Below are 11,624 nucleotides of genomic sequence, written 5' to 3'. Positions count from 1 at the left end.
CATCCAAAGCGTGCAGATGCACGCACGGCACGCCATCGTTGCCAAGCCACACGAGTCGAGCTGCAGCAGCAGCAGCGCCTCACCACAAATCCGCATTCTGTGAGCGCCCCGCAATGATCAACGAACGCTACTGGGGGAAGCAAGAAGACCATTCTAGTCTTCAGAGTCAAGTCTCGATGAAAGTTGAATTCGTGAATTTGGATCAGAAGAGTCGCGAGTCTTGATGAGTTTGAATCACAACCAAGAAGTCACGATTATAAGTAGTCAGAGTCTCCAGAATTGCAGCATGAAGGGCGGATGCACGAATGCCGCACGGCGCACGTGAGCTCATGAAGGAGCGCACGGGGCGCGGTGCAGCAGCAAGTCGAGGAGCGCTTCTGAAATTACCGGTACGCTGATTGTGATTATGAATCACGTCAAGAATCAGAATCCTGAATTGAATCCAATCGCAAGTAGAAACGAATGCAGGCGGCTCAATCCCTCAAACAGCCAAAGACGACCGACCATCTTTGACGTGATCAGCCGCTTGATCACGACCGCTTGACCTCGTACGACAGCTTTGGAAAGGAGTTCGGCTGATCCACACGTTCAAACCAGGCGCAACTACGAGAAGAGCGGATCTATCATGTCCGATGCTGGTCCCAGCACAGTGACGCTCCCTCTGCTGCATTTCAACGACGTCTACCGGCTGCGTCAGACAGACAAATCATTGGGTGGCGATGGTCGTATAGACGCTTCTCAATTCGCACGAAAGATTCACGATATACGCAAAGCTTGGGATGGCGATCATGTAGGGCAAGGGCAGCAGGCCAACGACAGTCGACTGAACGGCCTTTGCCTGTTTTCGGGAGACGTTTTCAATCCCTCTGTGGAGTCGAGCATCAGCAGAGGCGAACATATGCTTGAGCCTTTGGCTGCCATGTCCATCGATGCGGCCTGCATAGGCAAGTGAGTTCGGCAGTCCGTCATACAGTCTCACTGCCGGGAATCCTCTCATCGATCTCGCTCGCTCTCTTGTTCTTGTCCCTTGCTTGCTGTAGCCATGACTTTGACTTCGGGTAAGTGCTCATGTTTACAAAATTTGCAGACGGTGCGCCAGACCTGACGTGGTGTGTACTCCCGTAGATTTCCTCATCTACGCAGCTTGATGAAGCGGTGCTCGTTCCCGTGGCACCTGTCCAATATTGCGGACACATCTGCAGATGAATCAGCTCGCGATGCGATATCCGACGAGCCTCAGGAGGGGGATGCCACTGTGCCTGGTACGACAAAGTTCACCATCATGCCTGTAGCAGGGCTTCGCGTCGCGATCATAGGTCTCGTGGAGAAGGAGTGAGTGTCTCGATCTCGCTCTGACGCATGCTCGAAAGGCTGGGCTTCCACTGCTAATGTAACTACCTATAGTTGGATCGAGACCATACCAGTTTGGCCTGCCGAGTTCAAGTACAGGTCAATGGCTGCGACAGCAAGAGCCTTGTCAAAAGAGCTACGAGATCCAGAAGGGCCACACAAAGCCGACCTCATCATTGCGTTGACGCATAGCAGGCTCTCCAACGACATTGCTTTGGCCAACGAGGTGGGTGCCACGCGTGGTGAATCGGATGAGCATGGTGTGGATATCATACTTGGGTGAGTCAATTGTCTGTAGAGCGTAGCACTGCACTAGGAGCTGGCTGATAGATCAGACTGTAATCCAGAGGCCATGACCACATGTACTACATTGGCAAAGGAGCTACCAAGTTTGAGGGTCAGGAATTTGAACGTCCAGGAGGATCCGGAGCGGACAATGATACCTTCATAATCAAAAGTGGCACCGACTTTCGTGATTTAAGTGAAGCCGCGCTTACTATCAGTGCGCCACGAGAGAGCAAGGTCAGGCGAAGGAGGATCACCGAACTCAGTGGTGGGTGTGGCGCACCTTTGATGTCAAGCGTTCAGATTGGATGCTAATAGTCCGGTGCGCGGCCCTGCAGTTCGGCGGCATCGCACGCAACCTTCGGATCCGCCTTTGCCAGAGCTGCGCGAGACTATCGGTCATTTACTTGCCAAGATAGATGAGAGCACAGGTCAGCCGGTAGCATACACGCTTACGCCATGGGACACTAGGGCAGGAGAAGTAAGACTTAAGGAGTCTGCATGCGGGGATCTGTAAGTGACCTACAAGCTCTTCCCTCAGCTTCGCTTTGCTAAGCATTCCACACTGAAACAGGATCGCCGATATCATGAGAATATCTTACGAAAGCGTCCTTCGCGATCGAGATCGCCGAGGTCAGCTCGACAAAAAGCGCAAAGAGTCATCGAGGGAGGTGGACATAGCTCTGATTTGTGCGTCCTTGTTCGCCAGCCATTGACTTTGGCCTCGGGTCTGACACCATTTTCTTGTGCTTCTCTCACAGGTGGCGGTAGCTTACGCGGCGACTCGAGCTACGGACCTGGCAGTTTGCGACTTCGAGACATCATGGAGATCATGCCGTTCGACGATAGTGTAGTGTGCTTAGAGCTCACGGGAGCTCAGGTGAGCTGACACTGAGTGGCTGATCGCTGAGAGCAACTCATCAAGACTTCCCTCGTCTCTATTGTAGATCATCGCTGCTCTAGAAAATGGCTTCTCCACGTATCCGAAACAAGAGGGCCGCTTTCCTCAGATTTCTGGAGCTCAGGTCTTGTGGGATTCTACCAAGCCGCCCGGCAAACGTGTAGTAAGCGCTACGCTTTTAGAGGATGGCCATCTATTCCCCACAGACTCAGAAGGCAAACGGACGGCGGATCAGCCCTTCACGTCGTATGATTTCGAGAAGCGCGAAGGCGGTGGGTATTCTGTTGAGATTCACCGCCCTAGGCTGAGGCTAGGCAAAGCACTTCAGGACGACAAAACCTATCGTGTGGTGACCAGAGAGTGAGTATTACGTCCTGACGCACCAGCCTGTACATCCACTGACCTCATATTCTCTGCGGCAGATTCATGGCAGACGGTCATGACGGGTACGAGGTGCTCAAAGCTGGGAAGGAACTCATCGGTCACGAGGAAGGCAGCCTAATGAGTGCGCTTGTCAGAAGATACCTTTTAGGTGCATCGATGCTTTGGCGCATGCGCAGTCTACACGATGCAGCAACGCATGGTGATACAGCCCGGGACGACGGCGCCGGAACTACGGGAGCAGTCGCGCAAGATGCAGACGAAGGGAAACGAGGACCCGCAGGTCTATCTAACAGCGAAAGGACCAAAGCTGCCATTGAGCGAGCACGATTGTTAGGCTCGAGAGGCACTCAGGGAGCAGCTCCTTCGACACCTGCCAAGGGCCGCAATGCGTTTGATGACAGGCACATGAGATTCGTCGTTGATGCCTCACCTTCCGGCATTCGGGATGCGCTTCACTTGTCCGCGGCAGAACATCACTCGCAGCACGACAGAGGTAAGAGGGGGACCATTGACGGCCACCTGCGTATACAGCACTAAGGGCTCAATGACTTCTTTCCGTGGCCTTTTCAGTGACTCGACATCTTGCACAAGCATCCGGCAAATCACCTCGAGCGAGCTCCAGCTCACCGCCAGAGAGCCCATCGCGATCATCTGTCCTGCATTTACGGGCTCAACGACGGCGCTTGCAACTCAGCCAAGACGCATCGGAAGATGAGCATGTCGGAGACCTCTCCGCCGACACGACGATAGAGAAGCAGATTGAGGTGAGCGCGGATGATGCGCAAGATTTGAGAGAGGCCAGCGCAGATCTCGCCCTCGTTGCTCCGATAGTGGACGGAAGGATGCAGGACGTGGCGACGCAAGCTGAACCGCGCGGCAACAAGCATTAATTGGACGGAATGGGAATACATGCGTTGGCAAAGGCTCTCTAGGTGTGGTACAAATTAGTGCGAAGTGCGAGTCTTTGATCGGCCATCAGAGAGCAAGGAGACGGTTTTTGTGGTTCTAGAAATGCAGGATTCGCTTCTATACGGGCGAGAGGGCGTAACGACTCCACGATCGTATGCGCTTTCCGTAGACGTAGAAGGCGAATGGGATGATGGTCATGACAACGGACAGGAAGCCGTAGAAGCTCAATGCCCAGTGAGTTCCAATGCCTGCAGAGATTCCACGCCGTCAGCCGAGGCGGACCGCGTCGAACTCCGGATCTACGAGGCATGCACTCACTCATAAAGAGGGGACGTGTCCACATGATGCCGCCGCCGCTGACAATGTATCTGCGTCAGGTCAAACAGTCGAGCAGCTGTAAGCTTTTGTACGAGGTCTGCAAGAGTAGCGAACCTAATTGCTCACCTCAAGAAAGTCAGGCTTCCCAAAGCGCTAGCACTCCACACGTTGTACACATCGATGACGTATTGATAGCTGGAGATGAAGATGGACAGAACGCCAATTCCCCAAACAAGACCTGCGACGATGCAGGGCCAAGGACCGATGGATGCGTACGCTGTCCAGGCTTGCCAGAAGAGACCGACAGGCACGAGCCAGCTCAAGCACATTGCAAGAATTAGTCTCTCCTCTGGCGGCACTTGCAACGTCCGTGATTTCTCTTCTTCGTCTTCATTCGTCGCCTTTTCGAGTGAGGATTGCCGCAAGGAAGCCTGCACACGAAGATAGCGCTTGTAGACCAGAGGAGTTGGAGTCGCTGCGATACCGATACCAATAGCGATGGCGATGAATGTCAGACCAATTTCACCCGGATTGAGATCGAACGGCTCAAAGATGAGAGGGTATGCTTCGAAAGCTCCAAAGAGGACAATGTAGACTACCGTCATGTACAGCGCGACGAAGAAGACGATGGGTTCCAAGAAGAGCAATTTGAAGGGCATTGCGAAGGCGTGACGTAGGTGTTGAATGAAAGGAGTGTCCTTCCTGGCTCTCTCAAGCGCTGTCGTGTACCGCTCGTCGCCGGTGGCTTTTCTGATCTGGAGTGCCTTCATGCGCAGCAAGGAAGGTGCGAAAGTCTCGGGCATGAACAGAGCGACGAGGATGACGATCGCCCCTCCCCAGATAGCCATGAGCCAATCGCACCACTCTTGACCAACTTTGTAGCCCAAGTAGCCACCAATGGCAGGACCCAGACTCGGACCGAGGAAACCAGCGGCGGCAAAGACCGGAAAGACAAAGGTGCGTTCGGTAGGACCTACAATGTCTGCGAGTGAGCCACCGGCATTCGAAAGCGGCGTGCTACCAAAGAAACCAGCAAAGAAGCGAAGAATGACGCGCGTCTGAATGTTGGGAGCCAATGCGCTGCCCACTTCAAAGAGACAAAAGGCGCCTAGTGTGATGACGTAGACGGGCAATCTACCGCCAATCTCGCTGAGAGGGCCCAAGAAGGGAGCTGCTACGCCGAAACCGACCAGAAAGATGGCAGTCTGAAGCTCCATGACCTCTTCCGATACTTCGAAACGAGCAGCGGCTTCTTGGGCAGCTGAAGAGTCGATGCCTGCCGCCACGCCTACGATGATTGCTATTTGACTGACCAGCAATACGATGCTCCACTTCTTGAACCAAGACCAGTTTTGAGGATTGAGCGGATCTCTACTTCCATCCCAATCCACCAAGAACTCATCCTTGCCATCGCTGCTGGATTTCTCCTTGGCCGCGACTCGCTCCTCGTCGACTTCATGTGCCGCTGTGTCTCCCGCGCCTTGTGATCTCGAATCTTGCAGCTGTTCCTTTTCCGCAACTGCGCCGACAGCAGCACTGTCTGACGTCCTCTTGCCACCGGTGGCAACATCTTGTTCCACCAAGGTGGAGGCTGCCCGGGAGGGTCCGCTTGGCTGCTTGACGTTGCGAGTTGATAACCTCTGCACATCCGCAGATTGGCTAAACGCCTTGTACTGGATGAAGGATTGCAGCACCATGGTGAATGATGAGCAGCACCGTTTGCAGGCAAGAGAGCCGGCACGAGGGTGTTGATATGGCGCGAAGCGGATGACTGTAGCGGTTGGGTGGAAGCGCAAGCAAATTTGGAAGAAAGAAGCCCCATATATATGCGCCAGAGTTGGATTGCTTTAATCTTCTGGCCAGACTGGCCATGCAGCTGCATGGAAGTGTGTATGCAGTCCCGATAAGTGGAGCTCCGATCCTTCAACTCGGAGATGCTCCAGCCTGCTACATCGTGAATGCATGCTCGCTCCACCCTCGTCCCGTTGCTGCGCAGCTGCAAAGTCAGCAGCTCTGAGCGGTCAGCCATGCGACTCAAACACTGTCGACTCAGCTGCTAGACACATTATTGAACAGGAACCAAGATGCGCAATCGTGACTCACATCGTCATATTGTGATTCACATTCGCGTTTCTCATTCGTTCATGCCGCCGATTGCTCGCCAGTAAACGCGACGATCTCTTTGCAAGGATTGCTCAGCTCGTTTGCGTTCGGGCTTTCACGCATGCAGCAGCAGCCGTTCAACACAGACGCAGCGAATCTTCATCTCGATCGCGATCGTGATTACGCCTTTTGTTTCAATTCATCAAGGCGGACCGCGGGCAGCTACTACAGACATTGAGCAATTGAGCAGCAGGGTGCTGAATGCCAGTCAGCGATCGGTCAAACCAGACGCTAGGATCTATAGCGGTCCAGCTGCATGCATGTGCATGCTCACACTCACAACCCTCGGCCGCCGCTCCAGCATGCCGCCCCACAGACGTCAAGCATGAATTTGCCACTACACAGTGAGCCTGCTGCATCGTTGGTTGAAACGCCGGCCGAAAGCAAGAAGCTGCTGCGTCCGGCTCGGCGACAAGGCGTGGTCAGCCACAACGTGCATGCAACGACACATCTCCTTCCAGTTCTGATCGAGCACCATCATCACTCTTACACCTGCACGCAATTCTGCTGGCAATTCGGGGCAGGTATCAAGAATCGGCGGAGATAAGAGACAAAGATCGTTCTGCGCAGCATCAACGTCACACGCACCGAGTCGAGATGACAGATCAGCAATCAGCCTTTGAGCACGCTCTTCCCTGTCCATATATGCTCCTCGAACCAAGTCCTCGCGGGGAGTCTGTCTTTTGCCTTCATGTGCTCGTCTTCGTCCTGCTAGATACACTCAAAACTCGCGCATCGGGCATGCAGGAGTCCGACGAGACCAGGTTCGTTCCCGATCCGATCGGAGTCGATCTGCCAGTCATGTGCGTGCGTGCGTGCGAAACTTCGCCACCGCTCCCCTTGCCTGCCTGCGCAGACAGCCCGATCGGATAGCCCGTCCCCAAAAATCCGACCAAATTCTCGCAATGCTTGCTCGCAGGGCCACTGATTGTTTGACGTGGCTTTTGACGACCGGATCAGGCACATTGCGTTCATGAGTCAGCATGTTCATCTACTCCGACATATACCTGCACTCTCAATGCCGAGAGTGACTAGCAACGCAAAAGCCCGTGGTGCGCAGCGGGCAGCCGCACGGGTCCTAGAAGTGGTTCGCGCAAAGCTTTCAGCTTGCGTCAATCCATCGTGTTCGGATGAAAGCGCTGTTCGTGACGGGATGAACTCCACACTCAGACTTGCCCGCACCTCTACGTCCCAGGTAACAGCATGATATTGGTACGTGCTCCGAGCGCCTGATAGCCAAAAGTATGCGTGAGACTTCTACGTGATGCAGAGGAGTAGTGTGCGTGCGTGGCGCGACGCGACGCCCATTCAGAAGCCTTTCGCGCTCAAGTGATCCCCTTGCAAGAGGGGCGGGCGCAGCGAACGCTTGAGGTCCGACGCGAGAGACTTTGCAATCTTGGCACATCAATCAAGAAGCTTCCTTATCATAAAGCTCCTTCAACAGCTGGTCCTTGATCGCGTTGGTATTTTTCTCCTCGTCCGCTGCCGCATTCTCCTGCTCCTGAGCAGCGCTGGGTGATGAGCCACCTTCGTCGAGAATCAAATGCTTGTCATCATCTTCTTGACCCTCCACCCGATCAGCTAGACGCAGCTTCTTGGCGCCTAGCTTCAAGATGTGCTCCTGAAAGCCGCGGCCGTACGTCAGCTTCAACGCTCATAGTTTCTATATCATCAGCTCTTCTATCACTTACATCGATGGTGCCTTTGCTAATAAGCCGCGTCACTGTGACAGGTCGATGCTGGCCGATCCGGTAGCATCGATCAGAAGCTTGTCGATCCTGCCAATGAAGCGGAAGTAGCGGCAAATCAGCAACGCGATCTGCAAAGAGTAGCATAGATCAATTCTCACATTTTGCGGATTGAACTACGTCCAGCATCGAGGCAGATTTCCGCGTCAGCAAGGGTCATCAGGAGCCACCAAGCGTGCCTATCAGTGAAATCAGTAGACTTACGTCAGAGTCATACAGGATGACATGATTTGCAGCTGTCAGATTGATGCCGACTCCTCCAGCTCCGGTGGACAGTAGAAACACCGTAATGTCCTGATTGCGCGTGAATTCATCCACAATACTTTGCCGCTCTGTGACTTGAGTGCTGCCTGTGAAGCCCGTGTACTTGATGGTCATGATATCGAGCGCGCGACAAATGATATCCAGCATCTTCACGAATTGGGAGAAGACGATGACGCGTTCACCTTTTGCTTGTGCTGCCCGGATCAGACGCTCCATCGCTTTGATCTTGCCCGAATCCAGCCAAGCTGAGTCTGGTACGTCAAGCGGCCCACCGCGCTACAACATCATGACACGTGTCAGCCGAGCGTCTGCAAATAGGCAGTGTCTAATGGAGAACTCACTAGCTTCGGAATCGCCGCTACAACGCTATTTGCCAACTCAGCGTCTGAGTTCTCGGCAAAGTCTTCCCTTGTGTGCTGGATGTTCTCGTCCGGGTGGACCTTGATCCACTCTCGCGCCAGCTTATCGATCCGAGCTTGATCGTAATATTCCCGAAACATGAGCGGATGGTTCGCAGCTTTGCGCAGGGACATGAGCACATGAGAGCTGTCAAGCTTGGTCGCTTCTGCCTTCTTGGCCCCGCCTCCACGACGCCCTCTCGCAGCAGTCTTCGTATCGGCCGCGCCTTTGTCCTCGGCATCGGCGGCAGCCGCAGCAAGCCTTTGCTCTCGGGTGCGCTTGAAGAGGCGAGCCCAGTGCTTCTGCTGCGTGTCTGTCATCTCGACCAGCTCTGCTCGCTCCGTCTTAGTTGGCAGCTCTGGTAGAACGTCTGCTTTTCGACGCCGCAGAACAAAGGGCTGCAGCATCGTCTTCGCTCTATCCACGCGCTCACGTGAAAGTAAATTCTGCGAATTGGCGCTCGTTTTGAAGATGCCCTCGAGGTCCGACTGGGCATGCTCGAAGTAGCGGGGAAGGATAAAGCTGAGTAGGGACATCAATTCCTGCAAATTGTTCTGCAATGGAGTGCCTGTCAAAAGAAGGCGCCATTCAGCGCCGATCCGTTGCAGCTGTTGGTGCTTGGCAGACTTCCTGTTCTTCAGAACATGGCCTTCGTCGTAGACCGCAATGTCGAACTTGAACTTTCGGAAAAAGTCGAAATCTTGCTTGCTGGTGACCGTCTCGTATGTGGTCAAGACCACGGGAAATTCGCGATCTTCGCCAGTCTCTTCGGACGTCTCTTTGTCTTCCTTGAGTTCTCGCCTGAAGCCCAGACGCTCCGCTTGAGGACCATGGTAGACAAAAGGTTCGAGATGAGGAGCGAATTGCTGAAATTCTCTTTGCCAATTTTCCAGAACCGAAGAAGGTACCACGATGAGATGTGTACGTGGTTTGCGCTCCTGTGCAAGCTCGTGCGTCAGGAATGCAATGACCTGGCACGTCTTCCCAGTGCCCATTTCGTCGGCTAGAATACCACCCAGTCTGTGCCTGTGCAGCAAATTCAACCAGTTGACGCCGCGCAGCTGGAAGTCCTTGAGCGTCACACCATCATTCAAGTCTTCTGGCTGCTTCCTCAGGTAGCTCGCGGGCGCGTTCTTGCCGCCATTCGAGTCCCACGAGCCCATCTCCTTCTGCAGCTTCTTGCCCGTATTCTCGCATCTAGAGATTACCGAGTCTACAGCGTGATAAGACGCCATGAGCTCCTCGCAGTTGTCGTAAAGCGCAGGGCGCACACCCTTTGTGCTTTCAAGCTTTCTACGAACATCAGAGGGACTGTGGAAAGGTCTCAAAGACAGGATGATATCCGCTTCTTGGGGCTTACAGCCTGTGTTGGATGTGCAGTGCGTCAGCTTTAGCATTCTATTTTGCTCGCCCTTGCGCGGCAACCGAGATGACTTCTCACCCGTGGTCTCCAGCAACTCGTCTCTGGTGCAATCTGCAAAGTACTTGAAAGCGTTCAGCTCTCTAGCTTCATCACCAGCATCGCTGTACCCATCATCGCCTGACCCGCCATCGTCGGAAATGCTGATTGCACGCTTGGACTGCGCATTACCAGCTTTGCTATAAGTTTGTAACTTGGATTTAGAAGTGCTAGAGGCCGGTTTTGGAGACCAGCTAGCTCTAGCTTGAGCATTCTCGCTGTCTCTTTCGCGGTGGTTCATAGTCCCAGCTGGCGACTTGAGCATGAAAGTGCGAGAAGCGCTGCTTGTGCTCTGGGGCGATTGCGAGACGAAGCTGGTGGTGCGCTTTGGTGGCTCGACTGAGCGCGGAGAAGGCGCAAGGCTGCTGGGTGCGGTGCTGGTAGCAGCATTACGATCGCTGCTACTGACCACGCTCTCCGCAGCACTGACGAGAGAAGCGACACTATCCTCTTCAAAGTTGCCCAACACTTCCAAAGCCTTCCTTCCCTTTTCCTTCAATGCGGCCAAAGTAGCAGCAGGGTTGTCGTAATGCACCAGCAGACGGTAAACCTCTGCCTGCGTGACCTTTACATTCTCGGTTCGCATCAAGTTGCAGACGCGTTGTGCCACCTCTTGTGTCCTAGGATTTGGTTCCGGCGTGCTGGTGTCAGGAATAGCTTTCTGAGGAGACCCACTGGATGATGCAGAGTCGGCGCGCGGCCTAGCACCCAGCTTGAAGCGCCCTTTTTTGGCTGGCGGGGGAACATCCTTTGACTGTGAGCGCAAGAACTGCACGCTCCCATCGTCATCGCTGTCTCCCACATTGATGGGGCTGGAGCGTTTGCCAGTGTGAGCGCCGTTGCTACTAATCACAGGCTTGCTAGCCTCCGCTCCTTGATATCGATACCTGTCCAGATTCTTCAGACCATTCGCACCTCGCGAATTCAGCTGCGAGGAGAGCGAAGAGCCCGGGCGCGACTCTTTTTCCGGCGAGGCGGATGCCGAAGTGCGAAAGTCTGTGCGACCAGCGGAGTTGCCCATCGCGGCTGCCAGCCGTGAGGAGCCGGACGATGACATCCTATCGCCTTGAGCAGCAAGGAGCAAGCTGCGATGGCGTTCGCCTAGGAGGACCGGATGTATGCGCTCGATCTCGCCGGACAAGAATTCGCGAGCTTACGTAAAGAGCAATGGGGAGGATATCTGGGCGGATTCACGAATGGATGGATGCTCAATCTTGAATAGAAGGTACTTCGGTCTACGATGAACCACGCGATGTTGACAGCTGAAGCATGGAAAGTGAGAGGGGAGTCTAAGTGGACTCAAGACTGGCCGAGCAACGAAACCTTCTCACTGACTTGAGTGACTCGTGAAGGTGAGTCTCGTTGTCGCCTTGAACTCAATGACTCCCAATTCAGAAATTTCAGTTACGGTAGAGGCGCCCTGATCGCGTTTACGCGTGCAGCA

General features: G+C 54.2%; 4 protein-coding genes across 4 annotated transcripts; 2 read left to right on the top strand and 2 right to left on the bottom strand.

The window, feature by feature from the left end:
- Positions 1-625: 625 nt before the first annotated feature.
- IE81DRAFT_343921 (Metallo-dependent phosphatase) lies at positions 626-3,810 on the top strand (the record flags this gene model as incomplete). Its single annotated transcript, XM_025515757.1, has 11 exons — positions 626-948; positions 1,041-1,058; positions 1,126-1,332; positions 1,405-1,629; positions 1,698-1,903; positions 1,974-2,148; positions 2,210-2,325; positions 2,397-2,515; positions 2,583-2,896; positions 2,959-3,413; positions 3,491-3,810. The coding sequence occupies 11 exons, from the start codon at positions 626-628 to the stop codon at positions 3,808-3,810; spliced, it is 2,478 nt and encodes an 825-aa protein (XP_025373463.1).
- Positions 3,811-3,946: 136 nt separating this feature from the next.
- On the bottom strand, positions 3,947-5,844 carry IE81DRAFT_332952 (MFS general substrate transporter; the record flags this gene model as incomplete). Its single annotated transcript, XM_025515350.1, has 5 exons — positions 3,947-4,077; positions 4,148-4,197; positions 4,274-4,505; positions 4,587-5,600; positions 5,685-5,844. 5 exons carry the CDS (start codon positions 5,842-5,844, stop codon positions 3,947-3,949), a joined length of 1,587 nt encoding a protein of 528 aa, XP_025373462.1.
- A 941-nt stretch (positions 5,845-6,785) lies between these two features.
- Positions 6,786-7,311, top strand: IE81DRAFT_319188 (hypothetical protein). The gene has a single exon (XM_025512648.1). It carries the CDS (start codon positions 6,908-6,910, stop codon positions 7,181-7,183), a length of 276 nt encoding a protein of 91 aa, XP_025373461.1. The 5' UTR covers positions 6,786-6,907; the 3' UTR covers positions 7,184-7,311.
- Positions 7,312-7,500: 189 nt separating this feature from the next.
- Positions 7,501-11,531, bottom strand: IE81DRAFT_307817 (hypothetical protein). Its single transcript, XM_025512359.1, has 6 exons — positions 10,163-11,531; positions 8,664-10,084; positions 8,263-8,598; positions 8,160-8,174; positions 8,002-8,088; positions 7,501-7,931 (listed from the first exon to the last, which is right to left on the bottom strand). Exons 1-6 carry the CDS (start codon positions 11,235-11,237, stop codon positions 7,719-7,721), a joined length of 3,147 nt encoding a protein of 1,048 aa, XP_025373460.1. The 5' UTR covers positions 11,238-11,531; the 3' UTR covers positions 7,501-7,718.
- Positions 11,532-11,624: the final 93 nt, after the last annotated feature.

This window comes from Ceraceosorus guamensis (assembly GCF_003144195.1).
Source record: "Ceraceosorus guamensis strain MCA 4658 unplaced genomic scaffold IE81scaffold_1, whole genome shotgun sequence".
Taxonomy (NCBI): Eukaryota; Fungi; Basidiomycota; class Exobasidiomycetes; order Ceraceosorales; family Ceraceosoraceae; genus Ceraceosorus; species Ceraceosorus guamensis.
The sequence above is the reverse complement of the archived record's forward strand: the minus strand, read 5'-3'. Positions and strand labels throughout refer to the sequence as shown.

Excerpts from the sequence above, each read along its gene's own strand:
- IE81DRAFT_319188 (XM_025512648.1), top strand. The coding sequence starts at position 6,908 with ATGACAGATCAGCAATCAGCCTTTGAGCACGCTCTTCCCTGTCCATAT.
- IE81DRAFT_307817 (XM_025512359.1), bottom strand. The coding sequence starts at position 11,237 with ATGTCATCGTCCGGCTCCTCACGGCTGGCAGCCGCGATGGGCAACTCC. Across the intron at positions 10,085-10,162 it reads CGAGTTGCTGGAGACCACGG|GCTGTAAGCCCCAAGAAGCG; the intron begins GTGAGAAGTCAT and ends CATCCAACACAG. Across the intron at positions 7,932-8,001 it reads TTAGCAAAGGCACCATCGAT|GAGCACATCTTGAAGCTAGG; the intron begins GTAAGTGATAGA and ends CGCGGCTTTCAG.